The following is a 15,359-nucleotide window of genomic DNA, read 5'->3' as shown; positions in this document are numbered from 1 at the left end:
TCCTTACATTTTGGTTGATCAAAATTATGTCAACATCATCTCGCTTAATGAATCGCTTGAAGGTTTCTTCTATCTCACTGACGCTTGTGTCTGAAAACACACAATCCCAACATAAAAACTTCACACAACAATGGTAAACTGAACTAGTGACTGCTAATTTTTTAACAAATTTTATAACTAAATAAAACTGCAAAACCTATCTTTAAAAAAATGTCTGGTACACATAACATAGCAATGGTGGGATGGGTTGATGAAATGTGAATGTTAAATTTAGTTATATTTTTTCTTTTCACTCAGTACAGCATCTGAAATTTGACACTACCAATAATTTGACATCTGGAATCTGGAATCCACATCCATCTGAAGAGATCCAGAAAATAGTCAGTGACAAAGAAGTTCAAAACAAACTCCTTGTACTATTTCGACATCAGAGATACCTAGACTACACAAGAACTCTATCTGGTTACCCAACAGCCATCCAGTGTAATCTATATGAAGAGGTGTTCTTATTGTCTCATCAGGTTCTCAATTCAGTGCACTAAGATGTTTTAGACATGACCACAAAGCACAGTGGAGCAACAAAGTTTTATACACATTTCAGGACCTACTCTATTTATTTTGTATATAAATGACTTGCCTTTTAATCTCAATGACAATTATGTTAGTAAGTATTTGTTTGCTGATGACTTGGGTCTCAAGGTCTGCGCAAAAACGAGGAACGAATGTAATGAGCTACTTAGTGTTAAGACCGTAATTGTAGATGATTGGTGTGCAGCAAATAAGCTCTGTGTAAATGATAAAAAAATTCAAGATTTGCATATTACCTTATCTAATAGGCCTAGTGATAATGAGGACTTAAGTCTTAAGTTTCTTGGCATTTTTATACAACCCAATCTTAAATGGCAAACTCATATTGATTATGTAGCTTCTCGAATTTCCCGAGGTATTTTTCTTATAAGATCCCTTAATGGAACTATTTATGCTAAACACTTGCTTTTTATGTACTATGCCTATATTCATAGTTTCTTAACATATGGAGTAACTTTGTGGGGCCAATCTCAGAGTGCGAATAAACTGTTTGTGTTACAAAAAAGAGCAGTCAGGCTTATATGTAATGTCCAGAGTCGTGAGCACTGTAAACCACTGTTTGTAAAATTAGGTGTATTAACATTGCCGTCTATTTATGTATTAAATGTTTTGTTATATGTCAGAGATAATTTATCATTATTTATTAATCAATGTGATGTTCATAGTTATAGTACTCGTAATAGAAATAATGTAGTTGTACCAAAATGTAACTTTGCTAGCACTCAAGTCAGTTTTAGATATCAGGGAATCAAATATTACAATGCTTTGCCCAATCATATCAAGGTATTAAACAGATCAAACTTTAAAAATGTTGTAAAGAAAATGTTAGTAGATTCATGTTTGTACACTGTTGATGAATTTTTAACTGTGATAAGAAGTAAGGCTATTTAAAGTAAGCTATAGATTATTTATAATATGACGTTGTTATATACATATTTTGTATTCTGACAATAAACCATTTGAATTTGAATCAGACACTGCATTGAGCTAAACTCAACATTCACATGTGTGGTACCTCGAACAACATAGTAATGCAAAATTACTCACTGACTTGTAAAGACAATATTGTAAACATCTTCTGACAGGCTACAAAATAAAAATTTATATGATATAGATAACAAATGAACTCAAATCACTGAGAAAATTCAGTAATTATCAAACATTTTTATTTCAAAGGTACCTTTTTAGTAAAACATATCTCACAAAAACTTTCAATAAAGTTATTTGATTGCAAAATAAAAAAGTACTGAACATTCTTTAAAACTTTGTATTCATTTCATTGTTCTAATGCAGAAAATTAATGCACAGTCCAGTACCCAATGAAAATATCAAAACCCAGCTTCAATTAATTCTTGGTTGAATTAGTTGAGGTTTGCAATTAAGAAGGGGGACCCATCATCGCCTGAGAGTTATAGACCGATCTCAGTAGTACCCATATTTTCGAAAGTGATTGAAAGGATAGTGAAACATCAGGTAAGTGAATACTTAGTTGAGGTTCTGGTTAATTAAGTTATCAAGGGCTTTGAAAGCTGTGAAAGAACACTGACCAGAATATGCAACCTAACCAGAGCCTTCGACTGTGTTCCGCATGATAAACAAATTACATTACTATGGCCTAAATGGTGTGGAGCTACAATTTTCCTGTAACTACCTGACAAACCGTACTCAGAGAGTCCGTATGAACCAGAAGCTCTCTTTACTTACTAAGGTCGATTGTGGTGTCCTGCAGGGATCGGTTTTGGGTCCTTCCTGTTTTTAGTTTTAATCAATGACTTTCCTGTAAATACAAATTCTTATTCTGTAATATTTGCTGATGATTCCTCATTTTTTTCATAAACCAAATAAAATTATTGATGCAAAATTTTCTGTAGTGGATTCCACTTTGTTTAAGGTTAAATATTGGTGTGAAACAAATGGTCTTTATTTAAACAAAGATAAAACACAGAATATATTTCACTCTTAGTAATAAACACAATGAGATCCTCAGTAAAAATAGTAGACTATGGCACTGGTAAACCCTCAGGTATTACCCCCCCCCCCCCCCCCCCCCCCCCCCCCGTATTGTTCTGGATTCTAAAGTATCACGGTCTAGAGTTATCTTGCTGTTACTTAAAATCAAAAATGTCATCCCAAATAATTACCTTAAGTAGGCTTACTATGCTTTTTTAACAGTATCTTGTTATATAATATTGCACTATGGGGTAACGGGCATAATATTTAAAATGTGTTGATCCTGCAAAAGAAAGCTCTAAGAATAATAACAGGGTCACCAAACAATGCTCACTGTAGATCACTGTTTATTAAACAAAGTATACTGATATATATATATATATATATATATATATATATATATATATTCTTCCTTGGTTAAACTTAAGCAGAATTTAGATCATTATCCTATAAGAAACAGTATTCATTGCCATTTTACAAGAAATTATTCACTTCTATGTCAACCCTACTCTAGACTTAACTCTCTGAAGGCATTTCAACTATTATATATAAAGTTAGTTAATAAATTGCTTATTTCTAGTCATAATATAAGTGTAGATAAATTTAAGTATGTTTTAAATATCTGGTTGGTTAATAATCCTTTTATAGTGCCAAAGAGTATCTGAACAGCACTGTTGATATTTCTTTTATTTAACATTAGTGATCTGCAGAGTCTACATTTTGTTAAAATTATATCCATTTTTTAATCACTGTTGCTCATTGTTGTTTCAAATGTTAACTTACTATTATTACTTGTTTTAACATTTACATTTTATGCTTTTTAAAGTTAACCTAAATGAAGACAATGTATATGCATATGTAACCTAGTCAATATAGGCTACTCTACATTTAAGTGTTGTCCACGCTGTAGATGATGTTTTAAATGTTAACTGTTATTTATTATTGTTTTCATCTTTGTAATTTTATATCTATATAAATGAAAGCAATTTTTATAAGGCTTTGTATATCCAGGCTACATTTCACGAATGGTTAGGCCTTTACAATGTATGTAACAAAAGTGCCTTGACCTTGTCACGCAATGTAACAATTGTATTCCAACAATAATATGATTGATTGATTGATGATTGAATCAGCTTGCAATCCTTGTATACAATTGGCAAAATCCACACCTTAAGAAGTGCAGATAATGGCTTTTGATTTTCTGATTCGGCACTACGCCCATTCATGTTACAGACAATGTTTCGCACAATGTTATTTCCCACTACTTTTTTATTTCATTTATAATTTCCTTGACTCTACAGATCTGTTTTAGTCATTGTAAAAAGTTATACTTCCATTCAAACCAGTTTGTTCCTACTTGCTATATATTTATGAACTAACTAATGGGTCCTGATGAATATGATTACTTTCAAGAACATGATAAACTGGTAGTAAGCAAAACAGATAATTACGTTGCTACCGATTGGGAAACAGAGAACTGATACTATTGTGTTGACAGATGGAAGCTGCTAAACAATACTGAATCTTATGTTTTACTATGAAAACCATGAAATGATTGTGATACAACTTATTCACATCTAGATTGTGAAATGTAGTATATATGTCTCAGCCAAAGTAATTAACCCAGCAATTATACATAATATCCAGTCATTATGTATCATAGCTAGTGATTTTCGTTAAAATGATTAATTATGCTATATTTATTGCCTTAACGGTACTTGTTAATTACGAATTTGCTTGGTTTTATACAGGGAGAATGACAATATACTATTAGTTTTGATTATTGTTGTACGATAGCGCTTACGTGATCCAAGTTTGAATTTAGGTACGTTTAATACAAGTTAAACTTAAGTTACTAATAGAGCAAATTTTGGTTATAACATAGTACATTTAACTGCAATACAAAATAATTAGCTAGGCATTTGCGAAGCCTATGACTTGTAAGGCTGGAAAAATTTATTTTTCTGTCTGCCTGTCTGTCCACACCATATCTCAAAAATGAACTGAACTATAGGCGTGAAATTCTGCATGAACAGGTCTAGGTCTAGGTAACACTGAGTTTGATGATGGTGCATGATACTTCATGGGATTTGGCTGAGCATTAGCAAATATTTTTAGATTGGTCTTATAGGTAATTGTACAGCAACAAGAAAATAGCAGAATAAATACATTTTTTTAAAGAAGTTTAGTAAAAATATATGAGAGTTTAACATGATATCTAAACACATGTACCTATTTATACAATAAAAATTAAAATAATAGAGTGGGCAGTCAACGCTAAAAGTTGGTGATAAGATTTGATTTCAGCACACTCTTGTGTTGTTTAATACCCTCCCTACTTCACTCAAATTTAAACACTGATATGAAACCTAACTCAGCGAACAAAAATGAGATTGTATCATGTGGTGTCTCAAGAAAGATAATCAGTATACTTAAATTTTGCATGAAACTTAATTTTTACATAGACAAGAATGAGTTTTATGATGGTGCATGTCCAACCATAGAATTTGGTTGAATATTGTTAAAGCGTACCACTCAGAAGGCTGACACTCTCTTTTGTCCTTATGTCTAGGCTAGCAAGAACCTTTGACTCTGAGGGAACAAACCCCACCAACTCCAACAATTATCTCCCGCAGTGGACTAGACCTATCGAGTTACCCTAGCGCACCAGAATCTTGAAATTTGCGGTTAGTGATGTGCCACTCCTGGACATCCATAAGGTTCCCAAATTTAAGTGACATATCGTTTTTTACTGTTCCCACTATGGGTTCAACTGAAAGGTATAAACCAGCCAGAAGTGAACCCTCCTCGGGAAACAAACCATAGACTTCAAATTTAGCATGTAACTTCAGCAAAGACTGTTACACGACACATAGTTAAAACAGTTAAAAACAAATTATTTAGACATACATAATTCAAATGAGTCCATTAACTTTTTTAGCCTAAATTTATTTATTTATAAAACATTATGACATTAAAAGCAGCTAACCTTAACCCTAAATGCTGGGTGTTTATGACCCATCCAGTAGATTATACTAACTAATTCACTGCTGCTCTAAGCCAAGCAATCTTAAGGAATCTAACGAGCCAGCACACCCTAAAGCATCTGTCATAGTGAACATATTAATGGAATCATGTTTCCTGAAACTAAAACCAGGCCTTACTTCAAATTTTTTAGGAAACTGAGATCTCTCGTTTTACATATTTAATTTTCATCCACTAAGGATAATCACTGTGAAGCAGTCTGAGTATGTTTAAATGGTATACAATTTAATATGTATATTTAAAAACTACATCTACTTTAAAACTAAGAAAAAAATAATGTCAAATGGTATTTAATGAACATTTTGATAAAACTGGCTTACTTTTATCAACGACCATGAAATTTGGATGTCTATTCTTGTTGATTTCTCCAACACCTCCAAGCAGAAAACCAACACAGGTATCCTACATGATGAAAACAGAACAAATAACTATTATATTTAAAAACAATTCCCTAAATATATTAATAAAAATACAGTCTTGCAGAATAAAACAAGTGAATCTGGAAGTTGCATTAAAGCACAGAGCAGTACAATGCTAAAGGATTAAATTAATTAACAATATGAATATATAATCTATATATAATGTACAAGTGATGGGGGATAAATTTAATTAACACATATTACGTAACCCACAAATGAGATACTGTAATGGGAGAGAGATAATTTGTTGATGGGCCTACTTCACTGCATGATATGACTGGTTAGACCCCCAATCTAGACCTACAGAACCATGACCAACTATCCTCGCTTGACTGGGATGGGCTAAAAGTACTGATATTTCTATTTCTCGAGTTAGAAATTGCTAATCCTGCATTATCTCATTATTCCTCATGGTTCTGTTTCATTTCTGCAGGAAGTAGCCCTAATCACTCTTACCTACACTTGATATCCCATTAATCCGGTAGAAACACAAAAGGCCTTTTAAGCTGAAGTGAATGGAAGTTATCACTCAGTTGCTGAACAATGAACCGCATATTTTTGTTATACTTTATAGAAAATAAAGATTTTAGCAAGAATGAGAAAGGGATAGTTAAGTTGTTAGTGCTGAAAAACATGCACACAACAGCAGTGACGCTTTAAGGAAAGGAACAAGGATTACAGACACTTACCATTGTTTTGTGTTAAAACAACAAAAGGCATCTTTGCATAGGCCTATTCAAAGCTCCGAGTTATCCGATGTACATTATAAGAATTAGTCTTGCTGTATATACTATTATGGTATTAGCTAACTTTCCGTTAGGAACAGATTACATTCAAGGCTATAAATAACGAAAGCCAACACTCGCAGTCGGCACATACACGTGTTAGCGTATACCATTATACAGTTTTTAGATATCATTAGCTACCGGAAGTAAGTTTATAATGGCTTATTATTTTAAATTTAAATTACGCTTTCCAAAAGAGGCTTAGTCCCAGCATAAATAAAGAGGGCACATGTCTGTAATCCTGTGGTACTTAAAAATTATAAACTGTTAATAGTTTTTCAGTTCACTTTTTCAGTGTTTCACTGTTTACTATAGATGACTATATCTTATGACTATGATGAACATTGTGGCAAAACACATTACAGCATCAATAAAATCCATAAGATCTTCATGGCAAGATCAACAGTTTAAAAAATAGCATTTAATGATTGTACAAACAATACAATCAGTTAACTGAGAAGGTTAAATGCAGCAGTTGCTATAATTATTTTCAAGATTTTAAACTTATCTTACCTATCTCCTGAATAAAGTTACAAAATGGTTTTAAAAACGCTGATTACACATGATGATTTATAAAATATTCAATCATTATTCTCTACGACAATACTTTATTATTATTTTTATATGACAAAATCTATGTTGTTCGTATTATACGCGGTGGGTAGTTAGGTAGGTAAAACTGGCAATATTAGTAAGCACGTAGGAAATAACTAAATATACCTACATAAAAGTATAAATATACACCTAAGTAGGAAGGTAGTATTTAGTTAAGACAGTTTAAATGATTAATAGTTTTTCCTTACATTTCTTATTTTGTTTTCCTCCACTAACCATAAGCTCACCATGTATAGATAACAAAAAACATCATAATTAAAAATCACAACATCCTTAAGAAATATTTAAAACCTTATTTTTTCAACATAAAGCCCATTTCATAAATAAACCAATGTGGTTTCTAAACAAAACCATGTATTTCTAAATGAATACCTCCAGCTAGCAGTGCGGTCTGCAGCAGCACTCTGTAAAGTTGTCCCTGCACTACACTGACAATAACAATCGAAAACACTCTACAAAAGAGTATCTATTAGATTATGGACATAAATTTTTGGGGGTCAGATCATGAATGCACATATTCAAGTTATATTTTATGCAATTAGTTACATTTATAATCAAGGGAGGTAAAACTCAATAGCTGATACTTCAAACAGATAACAGTACTTGCATTAGCAGTGGGTAGTAGTAATGTTGTTTCTTTTTTTAGACGACTTTTAAAGTAAACTATTCAATATTTCAATAATCCCATACTATTATTACTTCAACTATAGTTTGTTTTTTTAAAAAAAAGATCCCTGACGGACCTGACTCCGTCACAGATCTTCTTTAGAAAAATAAACTATAACAATGGTCACAAGAGCCATGCAAATTGTGCAGCATGGTGGTGCAATATTCAACAACCTTTTACATCAGCATAAAAGTGTTTGTACATGCTTTCTAAAAAGGTTATTAATTTTTTTCAATTACCTCGGATAACCCAGTGATTCGGATGATGAGACTTCTACTATAACATGCCAGTTTGAATATAAACTATTGTTATTATAATGCCAGTTTGAATATAAACTACTGTTGTTACAAAATGTACTTAAAACATTTGCTGTGGCATGCTGTTTCTGTAGTACTGCCATACTACCCCTCCAACCTGACTCATTGCCTCATAATGCAAAGTAACAGGAAGGGGAGGTTGTGCTGCTTACCAAGTGTATTGCCAGTTTCACTGTTTCTTTTCACACAAACCGTTCTCATATTGCCATATTTTCCCTGTTGTGTTTATTATATTGTGACAGTGTATTTGTAACTATGGTCCAATGGAGAAGAATCCGATTCAAGTTCAGACAGTCTGATGGTGACATTTTTGAAAATTGTTTGGGACTGGATATTGTTGTTGGTAGGATGAGAGGAGAGATTCTTTTTGGTCAATATATAAATATTTTAAAACTGGTTCACGGGTACCAGAGAAGGTGAGCGCTAAAAAAATCAGCGGAGTATTAACCAGAGACTGAACGAGAATCGGAAAAAGTGGTAATGAGTTGCTATTTCAGCCCCAGAAATGACATTATCAATTCGAGTTCATGAGAGTTCCTGGACAGCTTCAATTTAGAAATCCACACATCATTTAAGGGTGAGTAACACAGTTTAATTTTTTGTTGTTGCATTTTACGGTCACACGTTGTCTCATTTCCTGCAGCGAATTTTTTAATTTAGTATCTAAGCTGTTTAATTAAGTCCACCTTTTGTATTAAATAAACAAATCCAAAAGATAGTAGGTCAAGTTGTATAGTTATACAACTAAATAGTTCAAGTTTGTTAGTTATAATTTATTTTAGCCACATTAGCTACAACGATCTCAAATCACTTCTATCAATTTCTTAAAATAGTCCGTTTTTATTTCCAGAAAGAATGTTTCGGCAGTCGTGATACGTAATTGTACACTAACTGATAATGTTTTAAATTTTACATTTTATCTCAAACAGTCCATCAATCTAGGGGTCAGAGGGGAATAGGGGTTTTGGGGGAGATAACAAGCTAAGGAGGGGGGAGGAGGATAGGCATTGGTAGAGGATATATATATATACCATTTGGAATACCAAAATTCAGGTGAAAAAAGTACAAGACATTTAAAAGGTCAGCATTTTTGCAACAGGTTCTACCTCTATGTTAACGTTTTTACTCTGTGCCCTCGGTCTTGTTCCTCTTTCTCAACACTTTAGCAACATTTTCCACCAATGCACATCTTGCGCATCTCGTTATTAAATTACTTTGACCCGTTTCAATCAGATTTTACTGCGTAGTACACTTCAAAATAAAGATGTTGTTATTTGTGTTTTGTCGTCGCCAGTAACTATTTTGCATTCATGTTTTCTTTTACCTTCTACAAATAGTGAAGAGGTTTCACCTATGAATATAATGTGCAGTAGGTGTTCTCTGTTATTTAATAGATTTGAATAGTTCAACATGAAGTTTTAAGCACATTTTCCCTGCATTGTGGCGTCCATTGTTCTTTAGCGGAGGATACACTGTTGTTTCATTGTTTTAGACGCTTGACCGGCTTCATAACTTTCCCAGAGCAGCCGCTAAGGTGTATCGTACTCCGTAAGTTTAAATTATTTTAATTTTATTTATCTTCTTATTTTAAGTATATTTGAAATTTTATTACTTTAAATTCCTGTGTTGGCTGGTTGGCTTCCAGGTAGGCCACTTTTCTAACGTCAGATGACATTGAGTGAATTTTTGGTAGAGAGGAAACAAGAACGAGCTAAGCTCTAATTTAAGTACCATATCAAGGATGTTTTTCTTTCTTTTGCCAGAAGTACAGGGTGCCTGAAGCCTGCACCCATGTACAAGGGCATTTCCGATGTAATTTCAGTTATTTCCTCCCTTTTCTATATATATATATATATTTTACTACTCTACTATACAATGATGTTCTTATTTTAATTTGAAATTTTGACAAATAGTGTGAAGTGGCAAAAATAAATATTTACCTTCTCATTCATGAAACATTGTTAGCATGGTTTACATAAAAATTAAGTGATAAAAGGACATTTAATTTGACATAAGGTAGGATTGGGAATACCCATTATAAGGTATAAGGTATTGCCACTTTGGGAGGAGACCTATGTTTAAACTTCAGCTATGATTAGGACTAAATTTTATTCATAATTATTTTAATAATTTGAACAATCTTACCTCGTCGCCAATCACGGCTAACAGTTTCCCTTTTGCTGCTGAATGCAATGCCATTATTTCAAGGTATTATGAAATGTAAAAAAGGCTAATATTATGTTTCTTAGATGATCTCAGAACTCAATCCAACACTTCCAAAACCCGTGACTTCGTCTGCTCAAACGGGCAGCTGACTACTCAGCTGATCATCTGCCAAACCAAAGAGGAATACATTCTTTAAGTTGACACTGCAAGTATTGACGTAAATTAAATACACTGCAACATATGCATATGAATTATAAATAACACAGTAACTGTGTTATAACTGTTATAAATGTAATGACCTTAAGAATTATAATAATTCAAAATTTACAAATAATGTTAACTTTAAGAATATGTCCAGATAATATGAAAACTACGACTAAACCCAGAGAAGTGATAGATTTATAACTTTTTATTTAAATTGTATGAATGTCTAATATCTTGACAACGGTATATCAAGGTTGATGAAAGTGGAAAAAGGAACGTGGGTACCTGAGATGTTTGTTTAAGATAAAGTAATCAATATTAAGGGGAGGCGGAACAAAAAAAAAAAAATATTTTTTTTTCAAACTTTTTTTATTGTATTTTATTAAAATATACATTTTTTCCGAGTTCATTGATATATAATACACCTGGGTTATCTAAATATTTCATTACAAAATAAAATCCTTGAACTTTTGTTGCAGGGTCAGTTTTTACTAGAATATTTTCGCTTGCATACATACGTATATCTACCCATCATTTCTGTTGCTATTTAATTTTGCTTCATTTGGCAACACTGAATATAGACAACTGCATACTGTCTTCTGTTGCTAAGGAATAAATGTTGTAAACATAACCTGTTTGTTTGTTATTGTTTATAGACGTTATTAGTTTCTGTGAAAGTTTTTACTAACGTTTGTGATTCTTACAGTTTCGTTTATTGGTTGTAATTTATATTCATAATGCCCTAGACCTACTTATAAAACAACTAAAAGCAGGAAAGGAGTTGGTGGACGTGGAAAAAAGAAGGTAGTACAAGGTGTACCTGTACATTCATCTGCTAGTGTTCCTAGCTCTCCTAGGCATAGGCCTACCAAAGCGTCGAGCTCATTAAAGAACATTGACTTTCGGAGTATAGCCAATATGCTACAGATCATAGCTGTAAGAATGAAATTATAGATATCAGTATACTATCAGAGAAACTCCAAGAATGTTCTCTTTGCAAAAACTGTAAGAAAATGGTTTACAGTTGCGTTCCATGAATTATGTTGGCTTAGTGTCGAAACTAGAACTCTTTTGCACACATTGTAACTTTTGTGAAGAATTTAACAACTCTAAAAAGGTTGAAATACCTAATGTAGCAAGTAAGAAGTTTTTTTGATGAAAATATTAGATTAGTGTATGGCCTGCGATGCATTGGAAAAGGTCAGACCGCTGCGCAAACTTTATGCGGCATCCTGAACCTCCCCCAGCCTCCTACAAAATTCCGACCCTATATAACACGGTATTGCACGAAAAATGTAAACAGGTGGCTTTAGAATCTATGACCAGAGCTGTTGAAGGAGCTGTAGAAGAAAATAAAGCTATAATTGAAGAGGAAAAATAACTAATCCTGAACTGCAAACGGATTCTCGTGACATATGTGCGGGTTTTTGATGGTACGTGGCAGCGCAGAGGCCACCAATCCCTAAATGGTGTGGTCACATGTACCAGCATTGACAGTGGCAAGGTGATGGACATTGAGGTTCTATCCAAGTATTGCCTTTGCCTGAATAAAACTAACCATGAGATAGCTTGTGCAGCAAACCATCAGGGCTCAAGCGGCAGCATGGAAGGCGTGGGGTGCAAAAAATATCTTTAGCAGGTCAATAGATAAGTACAATGTCAAATATGTGAAATACTTAGGTGATGGGGATAGCAATAGTTTTTCTGGTATAGTTGCCTAATAGTCCCTATGGAAACACTAAAATAGAAAAAATTAGAATGTGTGAATCATGTTATGAAACGTAATGGGTGCAAGACTACGTACACTAAAGACGGACATGAAAAAGAAAAAACTAGAGGATGGTAAAAGTTTGGGAGGGAAAAATCGCCTAACTGACAGTAAAATAGATCAAATCCAGTCTTTATTATGGTTTAAAGCCATAAAAGAGAACAAAACTGACTTAGAAGGGATGCGAAGGGCCATATGGGCTATTTTTTGTCACATAGGCTCATCAGATGAGAAACCACAACATCTGCTATGTCCAGAGGGTAATAAATCATGGTGCAAGTACAATAAAGCCAAAGCAGAAAACAAACCTCTAGTAGGCCTACATTTAAATAGTTTACCAGAGCCTATAATAAATGCAATCAAACCAACTTTTAAGGCGTTGGTCCATCGAGACTTGCTGAAAAAGTGTTTACACGGAACAACTCAAAATGTGAACGAGAGTGTTAATAGTGTGATATGGTCAAGGGTTCCTAAAAACACTTTTTGTGACTATTAAAACCCTGGAACGTGGTGTATATGAGGCAGTGGCCAGTTACAATGATGGGCAGGTTACCAAATGCAGAGTTCCTGCACTCAATGGACTTGAACCTGGTGTCCGATTAATAAACGCGATGAAATCTCTAGACTCAGAACGCATCCGAAGAGCTGAAAAAGCCATTTCATACTTCTTGAGGCTGGCAAGAAGAAAAGAGAGGATTCTGAAGAGAAGGCTTGAAGAGGTGGAAGATGAAAACCCTGCATATAAGAGTGGAATGTACTAATGTAAGTAAATAAATGCACAGTTTTAGTTTTTAGCCGTTTTTCCGAAAATCGATATTTTTTTGACATAAGGTACATTTTCTCTGGAAATACTGAAGATAGAGAGTTCAAATTTTTACACAATATGTATGTAATAGTTGTACACACCCTGAGTTTTTTTGTGGCCTTAAGTTAACTAATTTGGTAAAAAAAAATTAAATCTAAAAAAAAATCTGAATATTTTAGGTGTCATGGGAAAAAAATTATAACATACTTATTTTTTTTATATAACTACTTAAAAAAACTCAGGCTATGTATAAAAAAGGTATATGAATAACTGACAAAAATTTCAAAACAATAGGCTTAGTAGGTTTTGAGAAAATGTTCCTTATTTTAGCATTACAGAGATAGGGATTCCGCCTCCCCTTAAACCGTTTTTCATAGTTAATTATTCTATGTACGAACATCAAATATATAGTTCATACTTTCCTTCGGGGTAGCGCTAGCAGTGCTAGTAGTTAGCCGTTAGTTCTTACATTCCCACACAGATGCGCTGATGTAGAGTACTTATGTTACTGTTACTAAACATCTTTTGTATTTTATATTTATATTTATCAGAAATACCTATTTGATTTAAATATACTTTGAGAAAAATAACTTTACCATCGTTTAAGTTTGTCCATAAAGAAGGAAACGTTAAGCAATAATATTTATAGTAAACTTACAATAATTGTAAGTTTACTATAAATAATCTAGTTTTTTCTTTTTCATGTCCGTCTTTAGTGTACGTAGTCTTGCACCCATACGTTTCATAACATGATTCACACATTCTAATTTTTCTATTTTAGTGTTTCCATAGGGACTATTAGCAACTATACCAGAAACACTATTGCTATCCCCATCACCTAATTATTTCACATATTTGACATTGTACTTATCTATTGACCTGCTAAAGATATTTTTTGCACCCACGCCTTCCATGCTGCCGCTTGAGCCCTGATGGTTTGCTGCACAAGCTATCTCATGGTTAGTTTTATTCAGGCAAAGGCAATACTTGGATAGAACCTCAATGTCCATCACCTTGCCACTGTCAATGCTGGTACATGTGACCACACCATTTAGGGATTGGTGGCCTCTACGCTGCCACGTACCATCAAAACCCGCACATATGTCACGAGAACCCGTTTGCAGTTCAGGATTAGTTTATGTTTTCCTCTTCAATTATCGTTTTTTATAACTCGTTTTTTGAACGGCAAGAAATGTTATTCATATAGTGGTTCAACTGATCATTCCTTACTCCAATTCTGTTTCGTCGCGCCGTTTACGCCGCTGCACATAAATTACTGCGGTGTGAACTTTTTTGGAGAACCTCCGGGTTCTTATAAACATTCATAACTTAGAAGAATCACTGGTAGTGAGTGATGGGTTTACCTATTCTTTCCAGTAAAGGTGGGTTAAATCAGTACAAACTTGTATCCGTTAGTTCTGATACCGTTACTCGGCGGTGCTGAATACAAAACCGAATACCCTTACTCTAATGTGTAGAAGACTTTAAATCAGTATTTCCGTACTGGTAAATAATACAGACTCTAAATCAGTATTTCAGTACTCGTTTAAAATACTGAGTATTTTCCTAGTAAACACAGTTTTGTAAGTGCTTTTACGTAATCAATATTATTCAAAAGTACAACGCATTTATTAAAAAAAATGTATAAATATAATTTATTACTATGAAACACATTTATATTATTTGAGATGTACTTAATGCATTGTACGATAAATTGAACGTTTACGAAAAATGGAACAAACTCATTTTAATACACTAAAATAAGATAGTACTCGTATCTAAAACATTGTGAAGTAGCAATATTTTCCAGTTGGAGCGGTACGATCGCGGTATTTTTTTTATTTGTTAGGTTCAAATCAGTATTTTAGTATTCGGTATCAGTGAGGATAAGAGTAATTTAGTATTAGTACGATCAAATATCAGTATTTTTAACCATATCTAGTACTAGATACAGAGTATCTGTCATCAGTATGTTTGGTTCCCAGTATTCGTTACAGATACTGGTAAAAAGTTACCGTTACAAAGTACTG

At 33.3% G+C, this 15,359-nt stretch overlaps 1 protein-coding gene across 2 annotated transcripts in view; it reads right to left on the bottom strand.

The window, feature by feature from the left end:
• Positions 1-10,696, bottom strand: part of LOC124368934 (V-type proton ATPase subunit F) — a 31,375-nt gene extending 20,679 nt beyond the window's left edge. Inside the window, exons 1-3 of one of the 2 annotated variants that reach the window (XM_046826489.1) lie at positions 10,532-10,696; positions 5,904-5,985; positions 8-90 (exon numbers count right to left, since the gene is read on the bottom strand). In XM_046826489.1, the coding sequence (XP_046682445.1) occupies positions 8-90; positions 5,904-5,985; positions 10,532-10,585 (219 nt within the window). In that variant the 5' untranslated portion in view covers positions 10,586-10,696. The remainder of the gene's footprint in view (positions 1-7; positions 91-5,903; positions 5,986-10,531) is intronic. The other variant, XM_046826488.1, reaches the window with a different exon arrangement.
• Positions 10,697-15,359: the final 4,663 nt, after the last annotated feature.

This window comes from Homalodisca vitripennis, chromosome X, assembly GCF_021130785.1.
Source record: "Homalodisca vitripennis isolate AUS2020 chromosome X, UT_GWSS_2.1, whole genome shotgun sequence".
NCBI lineage: Eukaryota > Metazoa > Arthropoda > Insecta > Hemiptera > Cicadellidae > Homalodisca > Homalodisca vitripennis.
This window is presented reverse-complemented; position numbering and strand designations above follow the sequence as displayed.